The sequence below is a fragment of the Salmo salar genome, chromosome 06, assembly GCF_965601325.2.
Source record: "Salmo salar chromosome 06, fSalSal1, whole genome shotgun sequence".
NCBI classification, from domain to species: Eukaryota; Metazoa; Chordata; class Actinopteri; order Salmoniformes; family Salmonidae; genus Salmo; species Salmo salar.
The window spans coordinates 13,823,376-13,845,732 of record NC_138296.1 but is presented as its reverse complement, the minus strand read 5'-3'; the positions used below and the strand labels follow the sequence as shown (position 1 = coordinate 13,845,732).

At 40.2% G+C, this 22,357-nt stretch overlaps 1 protein-coding gene across 1 annotated transcript; it reads left to right on the top strand.

The window, feature by feature from the left end:
- Nucleotides 1-1,407: 1,407 nt before the first annotated feature.
- Nucleotides 1,408-22,307, top strand: LOC145850202 (uncharacterized). Its single transcript, XM_082976071.1, has 3 exons — nt 1,408-2,733; nt 7,411-7,585; nt 8,486-22,307. Exons 1-3 carry the CDS (start codon nt 2,725-2,727, stop codon nt 9,619-9,621), a joined length of 1,320 nt encoding a protein of 439 aa, XP_082832197.1. The 5' UTR covers nt 1,408-2,724; the 3' UTR covers nt 9,622-22,307.
- The last annotated feature ends 50 nt before the right edge of the window (nt 22,308-22,357 follow it).

Sequence of the window (22,357 nt, the reverse complement as noted above, 5' to 3'; positions counted from 1 at the left end):
ACACACAATTTTTTTTACTGAATTTATCTGTAGACTTTGTAGTCAATGAGCCAGGCTCACTCGGGGTGACAATGTATATGTCCCTAGAGTGTAAAATGTGTTCTATCGTTGCAGCAATGGTAGCTTTCTGTGTGTTATCACTTTCTATTCGTCCCTCCATCCCATTCAGTTTTCCCATAGAGGTTTTACCCTATGACAACGTCAGCATACAGTACATCAGGTTATTACTCATGTTTACCCTTTAATCATATCATTGGAAATATTAGATTCATAGCTATCCATCAGACACATCTTCAGAATGTTCAGATGGACAGAAAGGTGATCTTTGACCTCTAGGAAACATCAGAATTACCTGTCATTGCTTTAAAAAGAAAATTATACATTTTTAACTTTGTTTGACATGTGGTTCTGAAACGTCGTAAAAATGACATTTAAAAAGATGCCGTGCCTCGGGCGGGGAGAACCCTCGACCGGACCCCCACCCCATCATGGGCTACCACCTCCACCCCGACCACCACTCCTCAGAGAGGTCACTACACGCCTCAGAGAGGTCACTACATGCCTTAGAGGACTCTGATATCAACGTCAGAAGACTACAAGAGTGAAAAATATTTTCAGATAGAAACATAAAATAGACAAACATACTTTGATAATGTAATGTGTTGTCAGTTGGATGAAACTGGACCAAAATACACATTTGGAAAAGGTGAAGATCATTGCCTTGCATCAGCATTTGTGAAATGTGAGAGTAAATATAGCTGACTATACTGATCAAGTCACCTTGTCCGAGAGAGTTACACGGTAATCAAAATGTCTCGCCAGGGTAAGCCTATGGGAAATCCCCTATGAGAAAAATGAACGGTGGAAAACAATTGGAACCATTTCCCTGTTTGACCACTAGGTTTTATGGGTATTATGACTCTCCACTGTGGGACTCTATAGCGAGAAATAGTAATGGCATCTTTTTATAGGCACTAATTTTGCCATGGTTCATTGGACAAATTCTATGGGGAAAATGTAATGGCGTTTTTGTAGGGTGTTTGGATAAATGCCGAAAATAAGGACCGTTGTAAACACAGGTTTAGGAGATCTTATACGTTTTGTTCTACAATATTTATCAGCTAACGTCACTTCTTGTGAATTTTGAAGAATTTCTAACAGAAAAAGCACAGAAGGCTTCATAAAATATCAAGTTCATATTAACTGACTGCTATTATCTCATAGAACAAAACGTATAAGATCACCTTAGCCTGCGCAGACCTAATTTTCAGTGTTTATTCCAAAACCCACATTTTCCCCCATTTCATTTTTGCCATTGGGATGGCTGAACGAGCCAAACGTATCTCATTTCCGAGTTTCAAGACTACAAGCTGGCGAGCTCGTATAGCTTGACATTGAAATGATTGGTTGACGGTAAGTGGGGGCGGTACTTTCTGTATAAACACAAACTCCCTTCCTTGACTACTTCCTTCCAGCAGTGTGTAGCAGGGAGATTCCTAGGTGTGAAGAAGGACCTGAGAGAAAGGAATGTGTAGTATTGATGTAAAAAGTTGTGTGTGTAAACTGTAGGGGTATCATGATGCTGGAGATCAGACGCGTCCGGTGAGAGAAAGACAGGTTGAGGTTACCAGGATAACAGTAGTGCAGAAGGTGTTGTATGCTGAGGCAGTGAGGAAAGTAGTAGAGGAAGATGGCTCCAGGGGGAGGGATCCTGAGAGGATCCCTGTAATTAGGCTGAGGTCAATAGAGAGTGACAGAAATAACATTCTTCAGTAAGATTAATTTTTTTGGTGTTCATGGTCATGGTTGTCAACTGTACCACAGGAATAGAATGTAAATTACAGTGGATAGATGTTGTGGTGGCAGCTGTTGAGAAGTACTTGGGTGTACAATATTTTACTGCAGAGTTACAAGGTGTTTTGAAGGATAATATCCCATCCTTTCAGGCTGCTGGCCTGGTGTAGGAACAGAGGGCCAAAGTAGTGGAATATTGATGAGGTTGTAATGGGTGTAGGGTTAGTTGGTTTTTCACAAAGTGTATTGAATTAATACTACAGAATAGTAGACTGATGCACAGCCAATACACTAGGTGGGGGCGTGCACCTATAATAATTGTTTGCGGACCGCCATAACACTAAAGAAGAAGAAGACCACTTCCTTCACAACGGTTCTGGATCTGGTCTGTAAAGCGGAAGAATTATAAATCAAAACAATTGGTCACATACTTGTGTTTAGCAGATGTTATTGCGGGTGTAGCGAAATGCTTGTAATACACTGACTACTGCGGAGGTTGCGTTGCTGTAAGTACTGCATGGACACTGCACGTACAGCTCTGCTGTAATCAGTTTGGTATTTTATAGGCTACCGTTACTGGGCATTAGACAATTAAAACTAGCTGGACTCTCGAAGAGGACGTAGTTCCAAGTGACGCTCGGGTAGAGTTAGACGATAACAGACAACAGGATTCTTGGTGAATAGGGTGTTGGACGTTTAATTGACTTTAATAGATTAAATCTTATCCAGGATCATTCTGAAGTAAGATTAGGCTACATCAGACATATATTTGTCACAACGTAAATCGAGTGTTGATATTTAAATTTACGTTTGCTCTGGTCTAGCTTTATCTGAATGCTGTGACAAGGAAGTAACTGTAGTGTAGGCTAGCTACAGATTTACTGTCACTTTTTTATTTGAAGAAACGCTGAAGAAACAACGGCTTCAACGATGGATCGGGTAAGTTTGGTTTACTTTTATTAACAATATGCCTACTGTGGTGTATAACATGTCTAGGCCTAGTTATCATCTTTGATCTTCCATATCCATTCGTTCCATTTGAACAGCTGGACAAAATAAACAATGATGGTAATAAACACTTGGGATATTTTGTCCTTCAGCAAAGTAGCCTACTAGCCTAAAGCACACAGATTGAAACAAGGCAACAAGCAGCTAAAGTCAGAACCATGGTGAAATAATGAGGCCAAGCCTACACCTTGCAGAAGCAGTGTGTGGGTAAAATCACCAGTGAAGCCAAGCCAGAAAAATAGCCGTATTACATGTTGTGGTAATTGCGTTGTTATAACCTGTTAGTTCATATACCTTGACACAGCCGAGACAAGAAAACAGTGGCAGAATACATTCAACCACACCTTTTTGTTAAATCATACAACTAGAGAGCAACATCTGTCCTGTTAAGTTCACCAAAAATGTTGCATGTAACAGTTACATGACCTTCAGAACGGTCAAGCAAGTGAATGTTTCTGAATACTAAACAATTATTGATTTAGAGTTACCGCAAGTCGAAAAGGAAACAGGTGCTGCCTCCACTATTCAAGAACCATTTCAACTTCAACATCATCTAATTTAGTCTTCTACAGTGACAACTAAAAGATAACAAAAACCACATTCTGAAATTGCATTTTTGTCCCTCCTAGTTTTATCATTGGAATGTGATACTAAATGTGTTAATGGTGTGCTTTAGGACCATGCGGATGCCTCCAAGAGTTCGAGTAGGCTGTTTGTAGAGTGTATCTGACTGGATAATTTTTGTAAATTATTATGACCCCCCCACACTTCTAAAAGCAAAGTTGCGCCCCTGCCAAGAGGCGTCTATCCATGGTACTCATTTCTGTGTGTGCGTGCAAGTAGAAGAAAAAAAAACATGTTGTGTGTCCCAACTTATGTTCCCTGAACGGTCTAGGACTCTGTCATACAGTACATGCTTTTTGTTGTTTTTTTGTCCAAGGCTACCTGGCTAAGATGCTTGCACACTAGCCTTGTAACTTCTATTCATGGGCAATGATGTGCCAGGCCAGCTAGTTAATATCCCCTTTTCAAATTATGACTATTTTGTAAGTAATTGTGAGATGCTTATCTCACTACACACTGGCAAAAACAATTATATTTGGACAATTATTATTTTCTATTTTATTGTTTTAGATTCCCTTATATTATAGTCGTGAGTGTTCAGTATTTTCTGTGCCTACTTTGCTAAAATTATTGCGTTGGATTAAAATGGCACTATTCCTTCCATAAAGTGATGATTGGAATTAAAAGGTTTTAATAACTTTTTAGGTGGAACAGGTTTTATTACATTTGATCATTTATCACTCTGTTAGGGTTTGACCAACTATTTGTGTGCATATCCTATATAATATAACAATCTGTTTGCATAACCTATTTAATATAACACAGATGCTATAATGATAAGTTTATTAACTATAAGATCATTGAATACTGCTATATGTTAGAGGAAGTGGCTCATGTGATGGTGGGTCATGTGGACAGAATGCTGATGCTTTAAAACAGGGTTTTGCAAGAGCTTTTCTGTAGAATAATATCAATAACAGGATATGGGTGAAAGGTATATGCGGGGGGTGTTAAGGGTTTTAGAGAACTGTGCATTGTGCAGTCACAAGATGAGACATCCGCCAGAGACAACAGCTACGCCAGGAAACAGGAGTGCGTCTAGAGGTTGGGACCAACCTGCACGCCAACGATAGGCTGGAATAAGTCTAAACCATATTCTAGCCTCTACTATGACAGGCCCTCATGGAGAGGGAACTAAGTCTGTCCAGTATTTAAGGAAGAACTTGTGATGACATACCAGTTCTCTGTCTGCCCTGCGTGGTGTTACAAGGAGCCCTTATATACGAAGCCACATATTTACCATTCAAGTGTTTGCATTAATTAAAGTACAAAGAAATCAGAAGTTACTAGGTGCTGACTATTTTGTTCTGATACCAGATTCGAATTGACGCGACCTGACAACTCTGACGTGCACATTTCTGTCCATTAAGACCCAAAATGTGCTACCTTTTTTGTAGCATTTCTGACAATGCTAACATCTTTTCAGTGTAACCGATGTGAAATGGCTAGTTAGTTAGCGGTGGTGCGCGCTAATAGCGTTTCAATCGGTGACGTCACTCGCTCTGAGACTTGAAGTAGGGTTGCCCCTTGCGCTGCAAGGGCCGCGGCTTTTGTGGCGCGATGGGTAACGATGCTTCGTGGGGTGTCAGTTGTTGATGTGTGCAAGGGTCCCTGGTTCGAGCCCAGGTTGGGGCGAAGAGAGGGACGGAACCTACACTGTTACATCAGCATATCTATCTAACCTGGGTCAGCAACTTGGATGCTTGGCAACAATACAGCTGCTCATAGCTAACATTAGCTTGCTTGTCCAAAGTTCAGCTAGCTAACACCAGTCAGCTGAAAGTTTCTAGCTAGCTAACCTACAGGCAACGAAAGGTAGCTAGCTGTAATTGTTTATAGAATAGTTGTTACACAAATAACTTCAGCCGTTAGCTAGCTAGCTAGTTAGAACCAGACAACAAAAGCTGATATCGACACAGAAGCTGGCTAACGATAGCTAGTTCACATCCAAATGCCAGTCCTACATTTTTGCACAAAACATAGCTACATGAGTTCAAAACCAAATTGTCACGCTGCTACCTTACAATGCATGCAATAGACTTTTGCAACACTAGCTAGCTACTCCATAGACCAAGCTATGTTAAGAGCTAGCCATATTTCACTGTCAGACAGGACACAAGTCTAACTGTAGCGGAGAAAACAAATACACATGTAAACAGCATGTTGCAACAGCATGCAGTGAGCAAATGCATGCTGGCTAGTATCAGGAAAAACTCAATTTAAAATATGCTTCTTCTGTCTTCTTTACATTTTTTATCCAAATCTGTGCTGATCAACAGTGCCAAACTAAGAACTTTGCCATTTAACTGGCTTGATTATTTTTACAGCTCTGATCTGGATGCTGGACTAGCCCATGTGTTGGATATTTGTCAACAACTCTGCCATGCACGGCCATTCCAGTGGTGCGGTGCCAGGGGTGGGGGCTAATGGGGGCAAGAGAATTTGTTATGAAATATTTTTTTGTCTTCTCAGTAGCATGCATTGCTAAAACAAAGGTTTAAGGAAATACAGGCAGGCACCACATTACTGCAAGACAAAATCATTCGGTCAATTAATCACGATGGTCTTGTAAGTATTAAAGCAGTGTGTTAACTTAATTTAAACTATTAAACTAAATAAATAAATCATTTTGAAGACCCTGGTCCTTCCCCCACCAGCAGCCAACCAGCAGTGCAGCCACCAGTCACAGGTGTACCCTCAAGGAGGTATACTGACAGACGATACATTGCTTTATAAAATAAGCAACAACAGCTCAGACCAATTCCAGGATTTAATTGAATCATATGTTTTATAGTGTTAAATATGTAATTATAGTGTTGCATGTTTTATAGTGTTAAATGTTTTATGGTGTTAAATAATGGTAGGTCTACATCATTTTTCTTTGTATCTGCAGGAACAGGCCCTCACGCAAGCTCCACTTCTGCCTACATAATATGTTAAGGAATCCGTAGTTATCTTTCTGTCCTCCCTAACTGTGTACTTGTTCACTATCCCTTAACTGATTTGAAAGGAAATGGCTGTTATAAAACATATGGTGGATTCTCCCACTAGCCCATGACTCCACCAATCCAATGCCGCTTTCTTTTATCTTTGGTACAATTTTCATAAGTATGTTGTAGATTTTCGTAACTGTAAGTACAACGATGTTCCTGTCATTTGTTAACAATACATTTAACTATCATTTAATCAAACTGCTAAAAACTGAATTACGAAAGCAAAATTATAAAGTGCCAAGTTTCCATACAGTATTTTTTTTTTTAATGAAATTTGAAATGATGGTGTAGTGTACAATGTACTGCTGAAATACTTGGGTGGTAAATTACAGTTTATTCCACTCATTATCTGAATGTTGTTGATTTTTAGATGTGGCTGCTGTTACAGCAACAAGTCACATAGAAAAGTGGATCTGAGCAATGTTGCATGGGGCAGAAATTTCACCAGGCTACACCAATATACCTTTTTACTGTAGGTTTCTACTACATGTTACAATACCCCATATCTGATGGTTTCTTCTACGTATGTACTGTATAAGAATACTGAAACTATAAGACTGACATTTTTCTCAACATGCTCCAAAAGTGGTATAACGAGCAGCAATAGTTCTGGTGTTTGGGTATTTCATCACAGGTTATTTGAAAAAAAACATGATTTAGCAGGTGTTACCATCTTTCACATGTTGGAAGGGGAGAGGACATTCAGCCCGTATCTTGAAAGAGGGTGTGGAGCTTTTCGATTCGGTTCTGCTCTTTGTTCTACCATCAAGTTTTATACCTTTTTACATTTTGTAAAAAATATTACAATTCCATTTAGAAAAATTTGCCAAAGTGAAATATACAAGACATTTGTGGAAAGTAATGAACGATTACACACTTCAGGAGAAAGGAGGTATTATAAGGATGCAGCCATCAATCAGAGATTTAGACAAAATTTATCAAATGTTTGGTCTAATGATATTCTATGACCAATACTTCCTGTGGTCACCAGGACAGAGCTATCCCGTCCCCCTCCACTCTGCTGGAGTCCCCTGGTCACAACTCTCCTGGTAGCTCCTTACTGCTGGGTCTGAAGAGGGTGTCTGTGAGGCTGGTCGACTGCAGGAAAACAGCAGGGCAGAGTGGAACTGTGAGAGAAGGACACGAGGGAGATTTGATTTCATCAAGTAAGAACAATGGGGTGTGTGGATTAGAATACAATCTGCTTCTGCAATTTATGTTAATTGATTGATAAACAGTATACACTCAGTGGCCAGTAAATTGTCGATCCTTTTCGTGAACGGAGGAGGTTGTACCTAATAAACTGGCCACGGAGTGTATTTATTGATGATGAGGGCGGCAGGTAGCCTAGTGGTTGCGGCCCACTTTTTGGAAGCAAACCACTCAATTTCGTCTCTGCGTTATATTGGCATCAAACATGTCACCCTCCCTAGGAGAGGGGGTGACCTTGATAATTTATTGTTAAAACGAGAGGCTGCCTGGATCTTTAATTTAAAGACTCTTGCACCCTTCGGTCTCAACATCTTAAGCCATTCTTGTGATTATTGTGACTTTGCCATTGTAATTGTTTGTAAGCTTGTGTAGTCTAAAATGAATTATGATCGTATGCTATCCATTTGTTTTTTTGTATGTTCTTTGTATGCCATTTTTATATTTCAGAGTTAACCAATGATATTAGGCCACACTTGGCCATGTTTACAGACACCTGTGTGTCTTTTGACACTATATAAACGAGTCATCTCACAGTGTTTGTGATCATACCCCGACAGCTTGGCTGTCGAAACGTTGGACATTACATTTTTGCATCTGAGCTCCTAGGGTGTGCGGCTCTCCCTTATTTTCAAGCCTAGTGGTTAAGGCCAGTAATCGCAAGGTTGCTGGTTTGAATCTCTGAGCCAACTAGGTAAAACATCTGTCTGTGCTCTTGAGCAAGGTACTTAACCCTGATTGCTCCTGTAAGTCGCTCTGGATAAGAGCGTCTGCTAAATAACACATTTTTACAAAAATGATATTATTTATGGACCTATATTTCCAAAACCTAGTTATTTAATGTTATTGTTTCACAGGGGACACCCCTAACCGTCGTTCTCTCAGTGGGAGGGGCTTATCATCTGGGGAGCCTCAACAACATCATGTTGCTGACGAGACAGAGAAGAGTCTCTCCCAATCAGAACATCCCAAGAAACACCAGCAGAGACGTACAGGGAAGAAACCTCACCACTGCTGCTCTGAGTGTGGGAAGAGTTTCACAAGCCAGAGTGGCTTCATTATTCACTGTGATCAGTGTGGGAAGAGTTTTGCTGCATCTAACACCTTCAAATCGAATGTAAGAATTCATACAGGGGAGAAGCCTTACCCCTGCCTTGATTGTGGGAAAAGCTTTGTTAGTGCAGGAGCCTTAACCATACACCAGCGCATACACACAGGAGAGAAGCTTTATAGCTGTGATCAGTGTGGGAAGAGCTTTCCTCGAGCGTCCTCCCTGACTAGACAGCAGGTAACACACACTGGAGTGAAGCCTTATAGCTGTGATCAGTGTGGGAAGAACTTTGCTGTATCAGAAAAACGAACCAGTCACCAGCGCACACACACAGGAGAGAAGCCTTATAGCTGTGATCAGTGTGGGAAGAGCTTTGCTGTAGCTTCCTCCCTAACTAGACACCAGGTAATACACACTGGAGAGAGACCTCATCTCTGTCTATGTGGGAAGAGCTTTGCTCTAGCTTCCACCCTGACTATACACCAGCGTGTACACACTGGAGAGAAGCCTTATAGCTGTGATCAGTGTGGAAAGAGCTTTGCTGTATCGGAAAAACTAACTAGACACCAGCGAATACACACAGGAGAGAAGCCTTATAGCTGTGATCAGTGTGGGAAGAGCTTTGCTGTATCAGAAAAACTAACTATACACCAGCGAATACACACAGGAGAGAAGCCGTTTAGCTGTGGTCAGTGTGGGAAGAGCTTTTCTCAATCAGTAAACCGGAATATACACCAGCTAACACACACAGAAGAAAAGCCGTACAGCTGTGATCAGTGTGGAAAGAGCTTTTCTGTAGTTTCCTCCCTGAAAATACACAAGCGAACACACACTGGAGAGAGAACCTATGTCTGTCTATGTGGGAAGAGCTTTGCTCGAGCTTCCACCCTGACTAAACACCAGCGAACACACACTGGAGAAAAAGAAGCCTTATATCTGTGATCAGTGTGGGAAGTGTTTCAGTCAGTTATGGACCCTTTATTCACACCAGTGAATGGGAAGAGCTTTGTGGGAAGAGTGGGAAGAGCTTTGTTCATTTAGGGCCAATGAGAAAACACCAGAAAGCACAAACATGCCGTACTTAATCTCCCTCCTATTCGGCACCAGTTTCTGATCCCCATGTAAAGGATCAGTAGAAAACACCTAGTGAACAGTCATATCCATCTCCCATTCTTAAAAAGTTGACTTAGTCTTATCACCATGGTAACCTCTGTAGAGCATAATATGCAGCTCTGATCTAGGATCAGGTCTCCCCTGTGTCTATGTAATATCACATATTGGGATCTAAATGGATAAATGTTATCATAGAAAATGTCATAGTGAACCTGTTTGTGTGGGGGGGTGTTGATAATTGTATATTCTTTCATACACTCATGATACTATTATTATTGAATGTCAGTTTGTAGAATGTTTCAACAATGGGTGTATATTCATGTATTCAAGTGATCAATAAATTCAATCTTATCTTCTTAACAAGCAGCTATCACTTAAATTGTATTTTATATATCTATATTAAATGAAAAAGGAAACCGCACACTGCTCTTGATCGTATCACTGATCTTTAATAAGCTTACGTATCGGCCTCACGGCCTTCGTCAGAGCTTTTCACAAAAAATATCCTACACATAGGCTAGTCCACCATCCAGATCGGAGCTCTAAAAACAATGAAGCCTGTCAAATGGCTAGCTCTTACCATAGTTTGGACTATAGAGCTAGCTAGTGTTGCAAAAGCCAATTGCGATGCATGCATTGTAAGCTAGCAGCGTGGCAATTTGCCCAAAGTTTGGTGTTGATTTTGAACTGATGTAGTTAGCTAGCTATGTTTTGTGGAAAAGTGTAGGACTGGTATTTGGAAGTGAATTAGCTATCATTAGCTTCCTTATGTGTCTACGTCAGCTGTTGTTGTCTGGCTTTAGTTACCGAATGGCTTTGTTATGTGTAACAACCCTTCCATAAACAAATGTAGCTAGCTAACGTTACCTTTCTTTGCCCGTTCATTAGCTAGCTAGCTTTCAGCTGACTGGTGTTACCTAGCTAGCTACAGAGGCTAGCTGCTGGACTTTGGGCTGTTAGGGTTTAACCAACTATTTGTTTGCATAACCAATATAATACAACTATTTAAACCTATATAATAAAATGAGTTGTGGTGCATAACTTATGAATACTAATGCTAAACATAAGAGGTTTATATTGTATTAACATAGATTGAGCGACATATAATAGACATGACTAACTGGAGGGTTGCTGGCTAGTAGTGTAGGCTGAGTAGACTCGTGACACACACACACAATGCCTGGTTGTGGGGCCGCTCAAGGACAGGTGTATGTGAGAAACTGATAGAGGGGAGAATGGCTGTGGCACAAGAACAGGCACTGTCCTTGGGTGTCTGACTCTCGGGTACACTCACGAAGATAAGCTAGAAGACAACTATGCTTGGCAACAAAGATGCGTCTAGAGGCTGGGACCAGCCTGCACGCCAACGATAGGATGAGTAAGTTTAAACCACGCTCATCCTCCCTCTGACAGGCCAGCAGTGAGCGGGAACTATCTCTGTCAGAGTATTTAATGAAAAGCAAAGGATGTGTCACTCAGTTCTCTGTCTGCCCTGCGAGGTGTTACAGTGAGCCCGTATATACGAACATTGCATTTATCACTATTTACTTAGCTAAATAAACAGCTATGAAACAGTACTAGAGACCTGAGTTTCTCTTTGTTCTGACACCAGATTCAAATTGACGCAACCCGATTGGTGACCCCGACGTGATCTGGTGTAGGGACTTCGCTGGAATTTGTCCGGCTGATTGGCCATCGCTGTCGTCGGACGGTGTGTTTCACAAATCCTGACCGGTCAACTAAAAAGGTAAGCAGACACCTATTGTGAATAACTGAAGTTCTGCACATTGGCTATTTCAAAATTTATTTTTGTGAGACACCTGTTTGATGTAAGTGACCAAATTTGTATTTTAGCATATACAAATTGGTTGAAGTATGTATTGAACATTTGGAGTTTGATTAAGTGATAAATGCATTGTTGACAACCGGTTAAACAGTAATGAATGTGACCTATTAAGAACTGTGATGAATGATATGTATTAGGTAATATGATGTGTGTGTGTGTGGTTAACCTCTTACGAGGACCCTTACGAGGACCTGAAATTAATTGACTCATATTTCAGGCTAGGTTTCGGGTATAGGTTCTGAGTTATTTAACCGACTGAATGTGTGTGTGTGGTTAACCTCTTATGAGGACCCTTACGAGGACCTGTAGATATTGATCATATTTCAGGCTAGGTTTCGTGTATAGGTTTTGAGTTATTTAACCGACTGAATGTGGGTAATTACGAATATAACCAGCGATTGAAATGTACTAGATACTAGGTATTGGTTTGAATGTGATTGATAAGTCTGACTATCAACGGGACTGTGTGAAGTTTGGGAGGCCAACCCAATCGTGTGAATGTAGTACATTGGATATTAGACAGCGATCTGAATATCTGGTTTGAGTGTTTAATATATCGGCTATCCAGTAATGCTTTACAGGGTTGATCATCTTATAGAGAAGGTTCAGGATTAGTTCGATTCCCAGGACGAGGTCCTTTACGAAGTCCTATACAAAGAGGTATGGGCTAGGTTTTAGGCTAGGTTCCAGGTTATATTAGGGTTTTACCGGGTGGGCATAATACATTGTTAAAACGGGTCTAGAAATTAGCGGGGTAAAATAGATCATAGGAAGGGAGACATAATTCCTCTGTGGAAAAGGTAACGTGAGAATGGGGGATATTGAACCAGAACGGGTGTTGAAAACTTTGAAAGCGACTCTCGAAAGGAATGGTGGTCGCGATGGGAAAGAATGGAAGAGGAGAGGCGGAAAATTATATAAGGGATGGATAAAAGAAGGTAGTATTAATGCACCCAACGGACTCCCAGTCGACGGGGAGCCCGGTAGAATATTAGAAATGCTAAAACGAAAAAACAGATAAAACCTTTTCCGAATGGAAGCAGGAGGGGGAAACGCGTAGAGGCAGATTTAAAGAAGCAATGGAGAAGGCTAAATTAAAGGAGCGGATAGGTAATTGCGATAGAATTGTAACCACCGACAGGTGTTTATTTTTATGCTAAAAGAGTTGAAAGAAGTATTTTATAAATTTGGAGATATACATGATATTTTTTTAAAGTCTTGGACATTTCATAAGAGTGAAGCCGAAAGAGAGATAAAGTTGTAACATTGGTTTTAATCTTACGATAGAGGTAAGGCAGAACGCTGTTTAAAAAGAGATAATATTTTTTATCACATAAACCCTTGAGGAAGTTTAAAACTAATGATTGGGGGGAGTACAATGGAATTATAAGTATTATTAGGTTTTGTTTGTAGCTAACGTTTGGGTTTCTGAATCTGTGTAGTGTAAGGAATGATGACCAAATGTACGTGGTTATTTTATGGAAAAAGGAGAGCTTAGCACTCTTTGGGAAAAATTCCTAGGGACAGGATATCTTAAAACCTGTTGGGGCTCGGGGGCAGTATTGAGACATTTTGAAAAAAATATGTGCCCATTTTTAACTGCCTCCTACACCAACTCAGAAGCTAGGATATGCATATTATTAACACATTCGGATAGAAAACACTCTGAATTTTCTAAAACAGTTTGAATGGTGTCTGTAAGTATAACAAAACTCATATTGCAGGCAAAAACCTGTGAAAAATAGATCCAAAAAAAAATGTGAATTTTGTGACTGTACTATTTAGTGTCATTGTTTTATAGATACCATAGTGAGAAAGGATTCATTTCGCAACACCTACGGCTTCCACTAGATGTCAACGATCTTTATAAAGTTGTTTGAAGCGTCTATGATAAACAGAGAGCAAATTAGAATCCAAGGAAGTTGACATGTCATCACTTCATTTTTTTGCGCCTGCGCATAAATCTGAGAAACGTGAGTTTGTCATCATTTTTTATCTAGACATAGGATAGGTTGTGTGAAAATATTACTGATGTTTAACGTTAAAAATGGACCAAAAGATTAATGCTAAACAACATTTGACATGTTTGAACGAACATAAATAGATTATTTACTAGTTTTTTTTTAGTTTTTCGTTGTGATTTTACCAGCCCCCCACCACGTTTTGTGGGAGCATAATGAACGCTAAGTACTTGGTGTTATTTGGACATAAATTATGAACTTTGTCAAAAGAAACCACATTTGTTCCGGACCTGGGATGCCTTCCGGACCTGGGATGCCTGCCTTCTGATGGAGATAATCAAAGGTAAGGGGATATTTACAATGTTATTATCGATTTTAGATGATGCTAACTGTATAGCATAGCCTGTTGTTCTTAGCATAGCACCCCGTTTATTGCAAAATGTGATTTCCCAGTAAAGTTATTTTGAGATCTGGCCATTCGGTAGCAATTACGAGATGATAATATATTATTCTTTGAATGACAATATTATAATTTACCAAATGTTTTCGAATAGTAATTTTGTTATGTTCACCGGAAGCATTTCAGAGAAGAAAAAAATCTGAATTTCACGCTACTGTAAAATGCTGTTTTTGGATATAAATATGAACTTGATGGAACAAAAAATGCATGTATTGTATAACATAATGTCCTAGGAGTGTCATCTGATGGAGATTGACAAAAGTTAGTGCATAATTCAAGCTGGTTTCTGCTTTTGGTGACGCCTGACCTTGAATTGAAAATGGATGTTTGTACTTTTGTGGCTATGTACTGTCCTAACATAATCTAACTTTATGCTTTTGCCGTAAAGCCTCTTTGAAAATCGAACAATGTGGTTAGATTAAGGAGATGTTTATCATTTAAATTGTGTAAAATAGTTGATTGTTTGAGAAATTGAAATTATTAGATTTTTGATGTTTTGAATTTCCAGCCTTGTTAGCAATCCCGGCTCGGGGTTCATTGCTAACCTGTAGCCCCAACAGGTTATTAAAGGGGTATACACATGGCATTTTGGAAGTTTGGTTTTCTGAGTTTTAATTAAACACGTGAAATTCTTTTGATAGGGAATGTTCTGGGAACCTGGGATACAAAATGTGGATAAAGTTCTTAGCCTTCATTTGTCTAATGTAGTAAGAAACACGGTTCTGAAAGGGTGGTATGACTTTTGACCCCTCTAGTGGCTTCCCTGTGTAGTCTGATCAGCCACATTGAAAAGCCATTTGGATGGTGAATTTAAGGTCATTGGTGATATTGATTTTAAGGGAATTTGTAGAACTGATAATTATGATGGAGTTAAAGTTCTTGATAATTTGAACCAATGAGAAGACTAAAAGGGAAAAGCCTTAGACTAAGGGTAGGCTTCCTTAAGTCTATTTTCCTAGAACAATAAGGGTACAATAATTTTTCTTGGTGGAGTAAATCAGATTAGTCATTTTGATCTGATTATGTTATTTGAAAATATTTTGACCAATAGCAGGGGTATTTTTTACATGATCTAGATAAGTTTATTTTCCCTTAGGAAGTGAGCTGTGGTTGAAAGCAGTGGAAGAGATTTAACACAAGGCTGTGGAATTAATATAATAGTATTATTATATTTAGTTGTTGAATAAGTTTAATAATGATAGACTTATGTCAAGTATTAGGATATATTCTAAGCCAACGGGATAGGAATATATGACATCTGTAGGTGATCCAGGATCACTGAGGGTATCGAGATAAATTTAAGTAGCTATGGAATAAGACAGCAGACGGAGAAGTCCTCCCCTGCACTGCTGAGACCTTGATGGGTTGGAAGTAGCAGGAGGAGAGCATAAGCAAGGAAGAGAAGATAAAAGGGACACAGAAGAATTAGATAACAGTTAGTGAGTGGAGACCAGCATAGTTAAATTATAAACAGGTGAGGACAGAAATAATACTGGGACAGACAGAAAATACATAATAAGAATAGAAGATAGGAAGAGAATTTAGTTTGGTTTGCTTAGCTTTAGGATATTAATTCATGGAGAGACTATTGGCTCCATAGGCATGTATTTTAGTTTTGATTTTAAGTTATGTTTGGTAAAATTTGCTAGGAAAAGATATGATAATTTTGTTGAAAGTAGTTGTTAAATCTTAAAGAAGATAAGACACTTGAAGAGAATTGTTACAGGGTAGCTAAATGCCCAAGGGAGAATGTATAAATAGGGGGAGTATAGTAGAGAGTATGGTAGAGCAAGCGATAGAACAGGTTAGGATAATTACTTAAACAAAAACATTTTTTGTAGAATATCCATTCCAACATTTGGAAATTGACTTATTGAACTATTCTGAATGGAGGGGAAGAAGGGGTGTTTAACAATAACAGATAAGTATAGCAAATGGGTAGATGCGTTCCCCATTTACTTGGTGGACATGATTATGGTAACTAAAAAATGAGGTCAAGATATTATCCCTAGAGTTGGTTTACTGGGATCTATCTCTTTAAAGAATGAATTACAGTTTAGCCTCTCTGGGCTGGGCGGGACGAATTCGTCCCACCTACGCAACAGCCAGTTGTCATGTCTTTGGCTATGCCGGATTAAGTGATATGACATGCTAACTTATAAAATGATTTCTCTGTAATTAATATTACCTGATTAAGCTAATCGTGTAAATGTAATTAACTAGAAAGTCGGGGCACCACGGAAGAACGTTTATAGAGCCGTTATCTTCCAAATAAACTCTTAAAATACTTTAATATTTTACATCGATAGCAGTCAATATTAACCCTTGTTTTATTTTCAGTCTCATAATGAAAGTTGTAAATTCTTGGTTATCTTCACGAACCCTGGCTAACAAGTTGAATCAGCAATGCAAAATTGGGTTTAATTATTTATTTACTAAATACCTAACTAATCACACAGAATTACAAATACACAGAATACAATGATGTCATACAGAAAACGTCCTGGTGGACGGAACCTGTATGAAAGCTGGTTACACAAAGGAAAGGGGGTTGGGCTTGAATGAAAGAGCGGGAAGATTTAGGAACACAGAAACAGCAGCTATGCTATTGTAAATACATTATCTTATGCATTCTAAATTACCGCCCATTTGGAAAAGGAAAATGCAATAAATATTTACTCTGAGCTGCGCTTCGGTAGATTGGTCGTAGATGCTGGCCGGGTTGGCCAACAGACCTTCCTGTCCTCGCAAGAATGTCTCTGGTGGTAAATTGGATACGTGGTGGTATCTTCGTCCGTCTGTTAGACTGGATCCGTCGTCCGTCCTTTCCTAGCCCACGTTACAGCGGCCGCTGCTAACTCAACGGCTAGGAAGTAGCACTTCTGTAGTGAATAAGCTCAAAGTTCATACCAGTTCATACCAGAGCTCACGCCGAGGTTGGCTTAGTTCTGTACTTGACATGTGTGTCCTTCTAACGTAGAGGCTGCAGACCTCCCGTACTGGAACCACTGGTTATCTTTTCGTCAAAGGCTTATATAGTGGAGAGGGGGAGGGAGGTGTTTCATCGTTTATAACCCCTGTCTCTTCACAGGGTTGGGCCACTGATCAAGCAGGGCACTTTCCTTATGAAAACCCAATTCTCTCATTTGGAAGCTAAAATTACATTTAATCTCCTAACAAACAATTTCCGTATCAAACATTTCAATTGCATAACAATTCCATGTGACTCTGATAACTAGAGGGTGGATACTTTCCCAGGTACAGTTTATGTCGTCCTGTCATCAATCATAATGTCTCAGATGACAACTGAAATGAAATCCATACTCATTACGTTATCAAGCATATTTCCAACTGGTTTTATTAACAAAATATGGTTCCTTTTCCCCATTTGTTTGATGTTCCCAGACTCTCTATATTTAACACAGGCTATTCAAGTCCTTCAGTAGGGTCAGTAAGAGAGGGGAAGGGAGAAAGGTATTTATGGGGGGGGGGGGGGTCATAAACCTTACCCACAGGCCAACGTCATGACACAGTCTAATCCAGTGGCGCGATTTTCAAATACCTTAGAAATGCTATTACTTCAATTTCTCAAACATATGACTATTTTACAGCTATTTAAAGACAAGACTCGTTAATCTAACCACACTGTCCGATTTCAAAAAGGCTTTACAACGAAAGCAAAACATTAGATTATGTCAGCAGAGTACCCAGCCAGAAATAATCAGACACCCATTTTTCAAGCTAGCATATAATGTCACAAAAACCCAAACCACAGCTAAATGCAGCACTAACCTTTGATGATCTTCATCAGATGACAACCCTAGGACATTATGTTATACAATACATGCATGTTTTGTTCAATCAAGTTCATATTTATATCAAAAACCAGCTTTTTACATTGGCATGTGACGTTCAGAACTAGCATACCCCCCGCAAACTTCCGGGGAATTTACTAACAATTTACTAAATTACTCACGATAAACGTTCACAAAAAGCATAACAATTATTTTAAGAATTATAGATACAGAACTCCTCTATGCACTCGATATGTCCGATTTTAAAATAGCTTTTTGGTGAAAGCACATTTTGCAATATTCTAAGTACATAGCCCAGCCATCACGGGCTAGCTATTTAGACACCCGGCAAGTTTAGCCTTCACCAAAATCAGATTTACTATTACAAAAGTTTGATTACCTTTTGTTGTCTTCGTCAGAATGCACTCCCAGGACTGCTACTTCAATAACAAATGTTGGTTTGGTCCAAAATAATCCATCGTTATATCCGAATAGCTGCGTTTTGTTCGTGCGTTCCAGACACTATCCGAATGGTAAATAAGGGTCGTGCGCATGGCGCAATTCGTGACAAAAAAAATCTAAATATTCCATTACCGTACTTCGAAGCATGTCAACCGCTGTTTAAAATCCATTTTTATGCAATTTTTCTCGTAAAAAAGCGATAATATTCCGACCGGGAATATCCTTTTAGGTAAACAGACAAAGGAAAAGAAAGCTTTCGGTCGACGCGGGCACGAGCTTGAGTCTCACAGTACTGTAACCAGCCACTACCCAAACGCGCTACTTTGTTTCAGCCAGAGCCTGCAAAGCCACGATTCAGCTTTTTGCCGCCTTCTGAGAGACCATGTAAGACGTAGGAAGTGTCACGTTATAGCAGAGATCCTTTGTAATTGATAGAGATGGTAAAGAAGTTCAAGAAATGGTCAGACAGGGTACTTCCTGTACAGAATCTTCTCAGGTTTTGACCTGCCATTTGAGTTCTGTTATACTCACAGACACCATTCAAACAGTTTTAGAAACTTTAGGGTGTTTTCTATCCAAAGCCAATAATTATATGCATATTCTAGTTACTGGGCAGGAGTAGTAACCAGATTAAATCGGGTACGTTTTTTATCCAGCCGTGTCAATACTGCCCCCTAGCCCTAACAGGTTAGCTAATCAGGTAGAGCCTATAGAATGCCAGAGTTAGAGATACCAGAACAGGTAGACATAGAAGCTGAAGAAATACTAGCAGAGCACATGAAAAGACTGTTTGTTAACCAAACCCGTATGTCAGAGATTTTGTGTCCAACAGGTGAATTACAGGAGAAGGTGATTCACTCAATCCAACCAGGAGACTGGGTGTGGATCCAGTCCCTGAGGAGAAAAGAACTGGAAGCAGCCACAGTGGGAGGGGCCATACCAAGTGCTCCTGGTAACAGCCTTTGCGGTGAGAATAGCTGAAAGAGCTACCTGGGTTCATATCGCACATTGCGGGAGGGTAAGACACACTGACACTGTCGAACAATCACAGAGTTAGGAGAAGAACCCAATACCAATAAGGTTCGGGGGTTACCTCTCTAACGAAGATTCCCTAACCCGCCCGATCCTCACTGTGTGCGTTCATAGAAGTGAAAGTGTGGGTTGGCCTCTAGCCAGTGATATGTTCTCCGGGAGGGGGTGGGGCTTTACAGTGGTACTGGTCAGTCTGAGCTGTCTGATTGTGGGAGCCATATTCCTAATACACCATGAACCACTCGAGAAGTCAGAAAGTGGTAACTTGACCCATAGTGTAGAAGATGAGGAGTTTTTATGCCCTAGGTACAAAAGGTCACTCGAGCTGGATAAAAAAGGAAGTGAGAGTAGAGTTAGGGAAGGATGTCTCAATAGAGTTATATGCAGACCAAATGGGGTCCCTAACCTCCTGGCAGTCTAGGACTCTGACTTCATGGGGAAGATATCTGTGTAGATCCCTGTGTAACTCATGGAATCAGGTCATAGCTTACACAGGGAGAGAAGGCTATGTCAATCCACACACCCAATATAGAAACAGATGGAGTATAGTCAAAGCCAGGGTTTTTGACTGCAATCCAGAGCAAGGGAAGTATTGCTTAAAGGTATGAATTACCATTAAAAGCGTAAAGAAAGAGGATTTAGGGTTATGGTATGTTGGCCTTGACCAGACCAGTGTCGACACTACGGTACCATTCCGAGTAGTAGAGGTTAGGACAGGATATCAGTTGTACCCCTGATAAAACTGACATTACTCTTGTAGTCATCCAGAGCCAAGGACCGCTGAGGATAGTTCAGACGAAAGATCTTAAGGAAGTGATTGAGGTGGAGACTTGGTTTGGGGATTCCAACCTATGGCTGGAATGGATTCAGTATACAGCTAGATACAGCTAGACAACCATCCCCTTTCCACTCGATGGAATTAATTTACCAAGGGGAATGGCCTGTATGGTAAAGCTGGTCATGAAGGCAGGGAAGCCAGACAATAACAGTTGCACTGATCTGCATTATCTGTATCCTATGTGCCCATTAGATCCAGACTTCCCCCTTTCACAGTCGCAGGAGGAGACTATTATTGTATGGCTTGACACAATATACATGGACGGGATGTAGGGGAAGTGAGAACACGCAATAGAACAGAGAGAGAGAAGGAGTGTTCCGTCTGGGTCCTTAGACGATAGAGCTTACATTGATAGCATTGGGGTTCCAAGGGGGTTGCCTAATGAGTTTAAAGCTAGGAATCAGATATTGGCTGGATTGGAATCAAGCATCTTCTGGTGGTCAACCCTCAATAAAAATGTAGATTGGATAAATTATATTTATTATAACCAACAGCAGTTCATCAACTATACTAGAGATGCGATAAAAGGATTAGCAGAACAGACAGAGGCAACTAGTTTGATGGCTTGGCAGAATAGAATAGCATTGGATATGTTACTGGTGGAGAAGGGTGATGTGTGTGTGATATTCGGATCAATGTGCTGTACTTTCATCCCAAATAACACAGCTCCAGATGGATCAGTGGCCAAGGCCCTGGCAGGTTTAACCACATTGGCTAACAAGTTAGTAGAGAACTCTGGGGTGGATACCTCACTGACTGGGTGATGCGATAGTATGTTTGGAAAAATGTTATAGTCACTGTGTTGTGGGCTTCTTTCACCGGTATGAGTGTGTTGATATTGTGTGATTGATGAGTATATGCCAAGTATGAAAGGTTTAATCACCAGAATTCTGGAGAGAATGATAAAGGAGCAGATGGTGAGGTACGGACCGAGTCCAAGTTCAGACCTGTGGGACGGCTGCCTGTATAATCTCTTGCTTAAGAAAGTCTCTTACAGATGTTGTCAAAACAACCGGAATGATGCCCTTGATGGAAGTGACCCCAGTGGATACTGAATCAACCTCTGGGCAAAAGAGGGGTCTGTCTGAGGATGATCCTTGGTTGCATGTTGAGGAAGTGGTAGAATAAAGCTTATCCAAAATGTTCTTATATGTATTGAATGTAGTGGCAGGTGGATGTGAAGGTTTTAAGTTCTGGGACAAAGAGTCTGTCCCACACATGTTAGGTGTAGCCCCTGCCGCAAGAAGGTCTTCTTTTTATACGTTTTGAATAATATGTTCTGAATTTATCCTGTGTACTATTTGTCTTTCCTGATGTGAGGGTTTGAAGTTCCTGGGTGACTGGTAGTCAACCTAGTACAGGTTAGGTGTAGCCGGAAGGACGTGAGGGTTTTTAACTAATCATCTAATCATTAAATCGAAAATTTACAATTGTGTTGAGTGACACCCTAGGGGGTGTCAAAAGGGGGAATCTCAAAATTTCCCTGAAATTTTAAGAACTTATGTATTCACACCTATCAGGTGTGAAAAGGGGGATTGTTAGGGTTTGACCAACTATTTGTGTGCATATCCTATATAATATAACAATTTGTTTGCATAATCTATATAATATAACACAGATGCTATAATAATGAGTATATAAACTATAGATCATTGAGTACTGCTATATGATAGAGGAAGTGGCTCATGTGATGGTGGGTCATGTGGACAGAATGCTGATGCTGTAGAAACAGGATTGTCTGTAGAATAATATCAATAACAGGATATGGGTGAAAGGTATATGCGGGGGGTGTTAAGGGTTTTAGAGAACTGTGCATTGTGCAGTCACAAGATGAGACATCCGCCAGAGACAACAGCTACGCCAGGAAACAGGAGTGCGTCTAGAGGTTGGGACCAACCTGCACGCCAACGATAGGCTGGAATAAGTCTAAACCATATTCTAGCCTCTACTATGACAGGCCCTCATGGAGAGGGAACTAAGTCTGTCCAGTATTTAAGGAAGAACTTGTGATGACATACCAGTTCTCTGTCTGCCCTGCGTGGTGTTACAGGGATCCCGTATATATGAACCACATATTTACCATTCAAGTGTTTGCATTAATTAAAGTACAAAGAAATCAGAAGTTACTAGGTGCTGACTATTTTGTTCTGATACCAGATTCGAATTGACGCG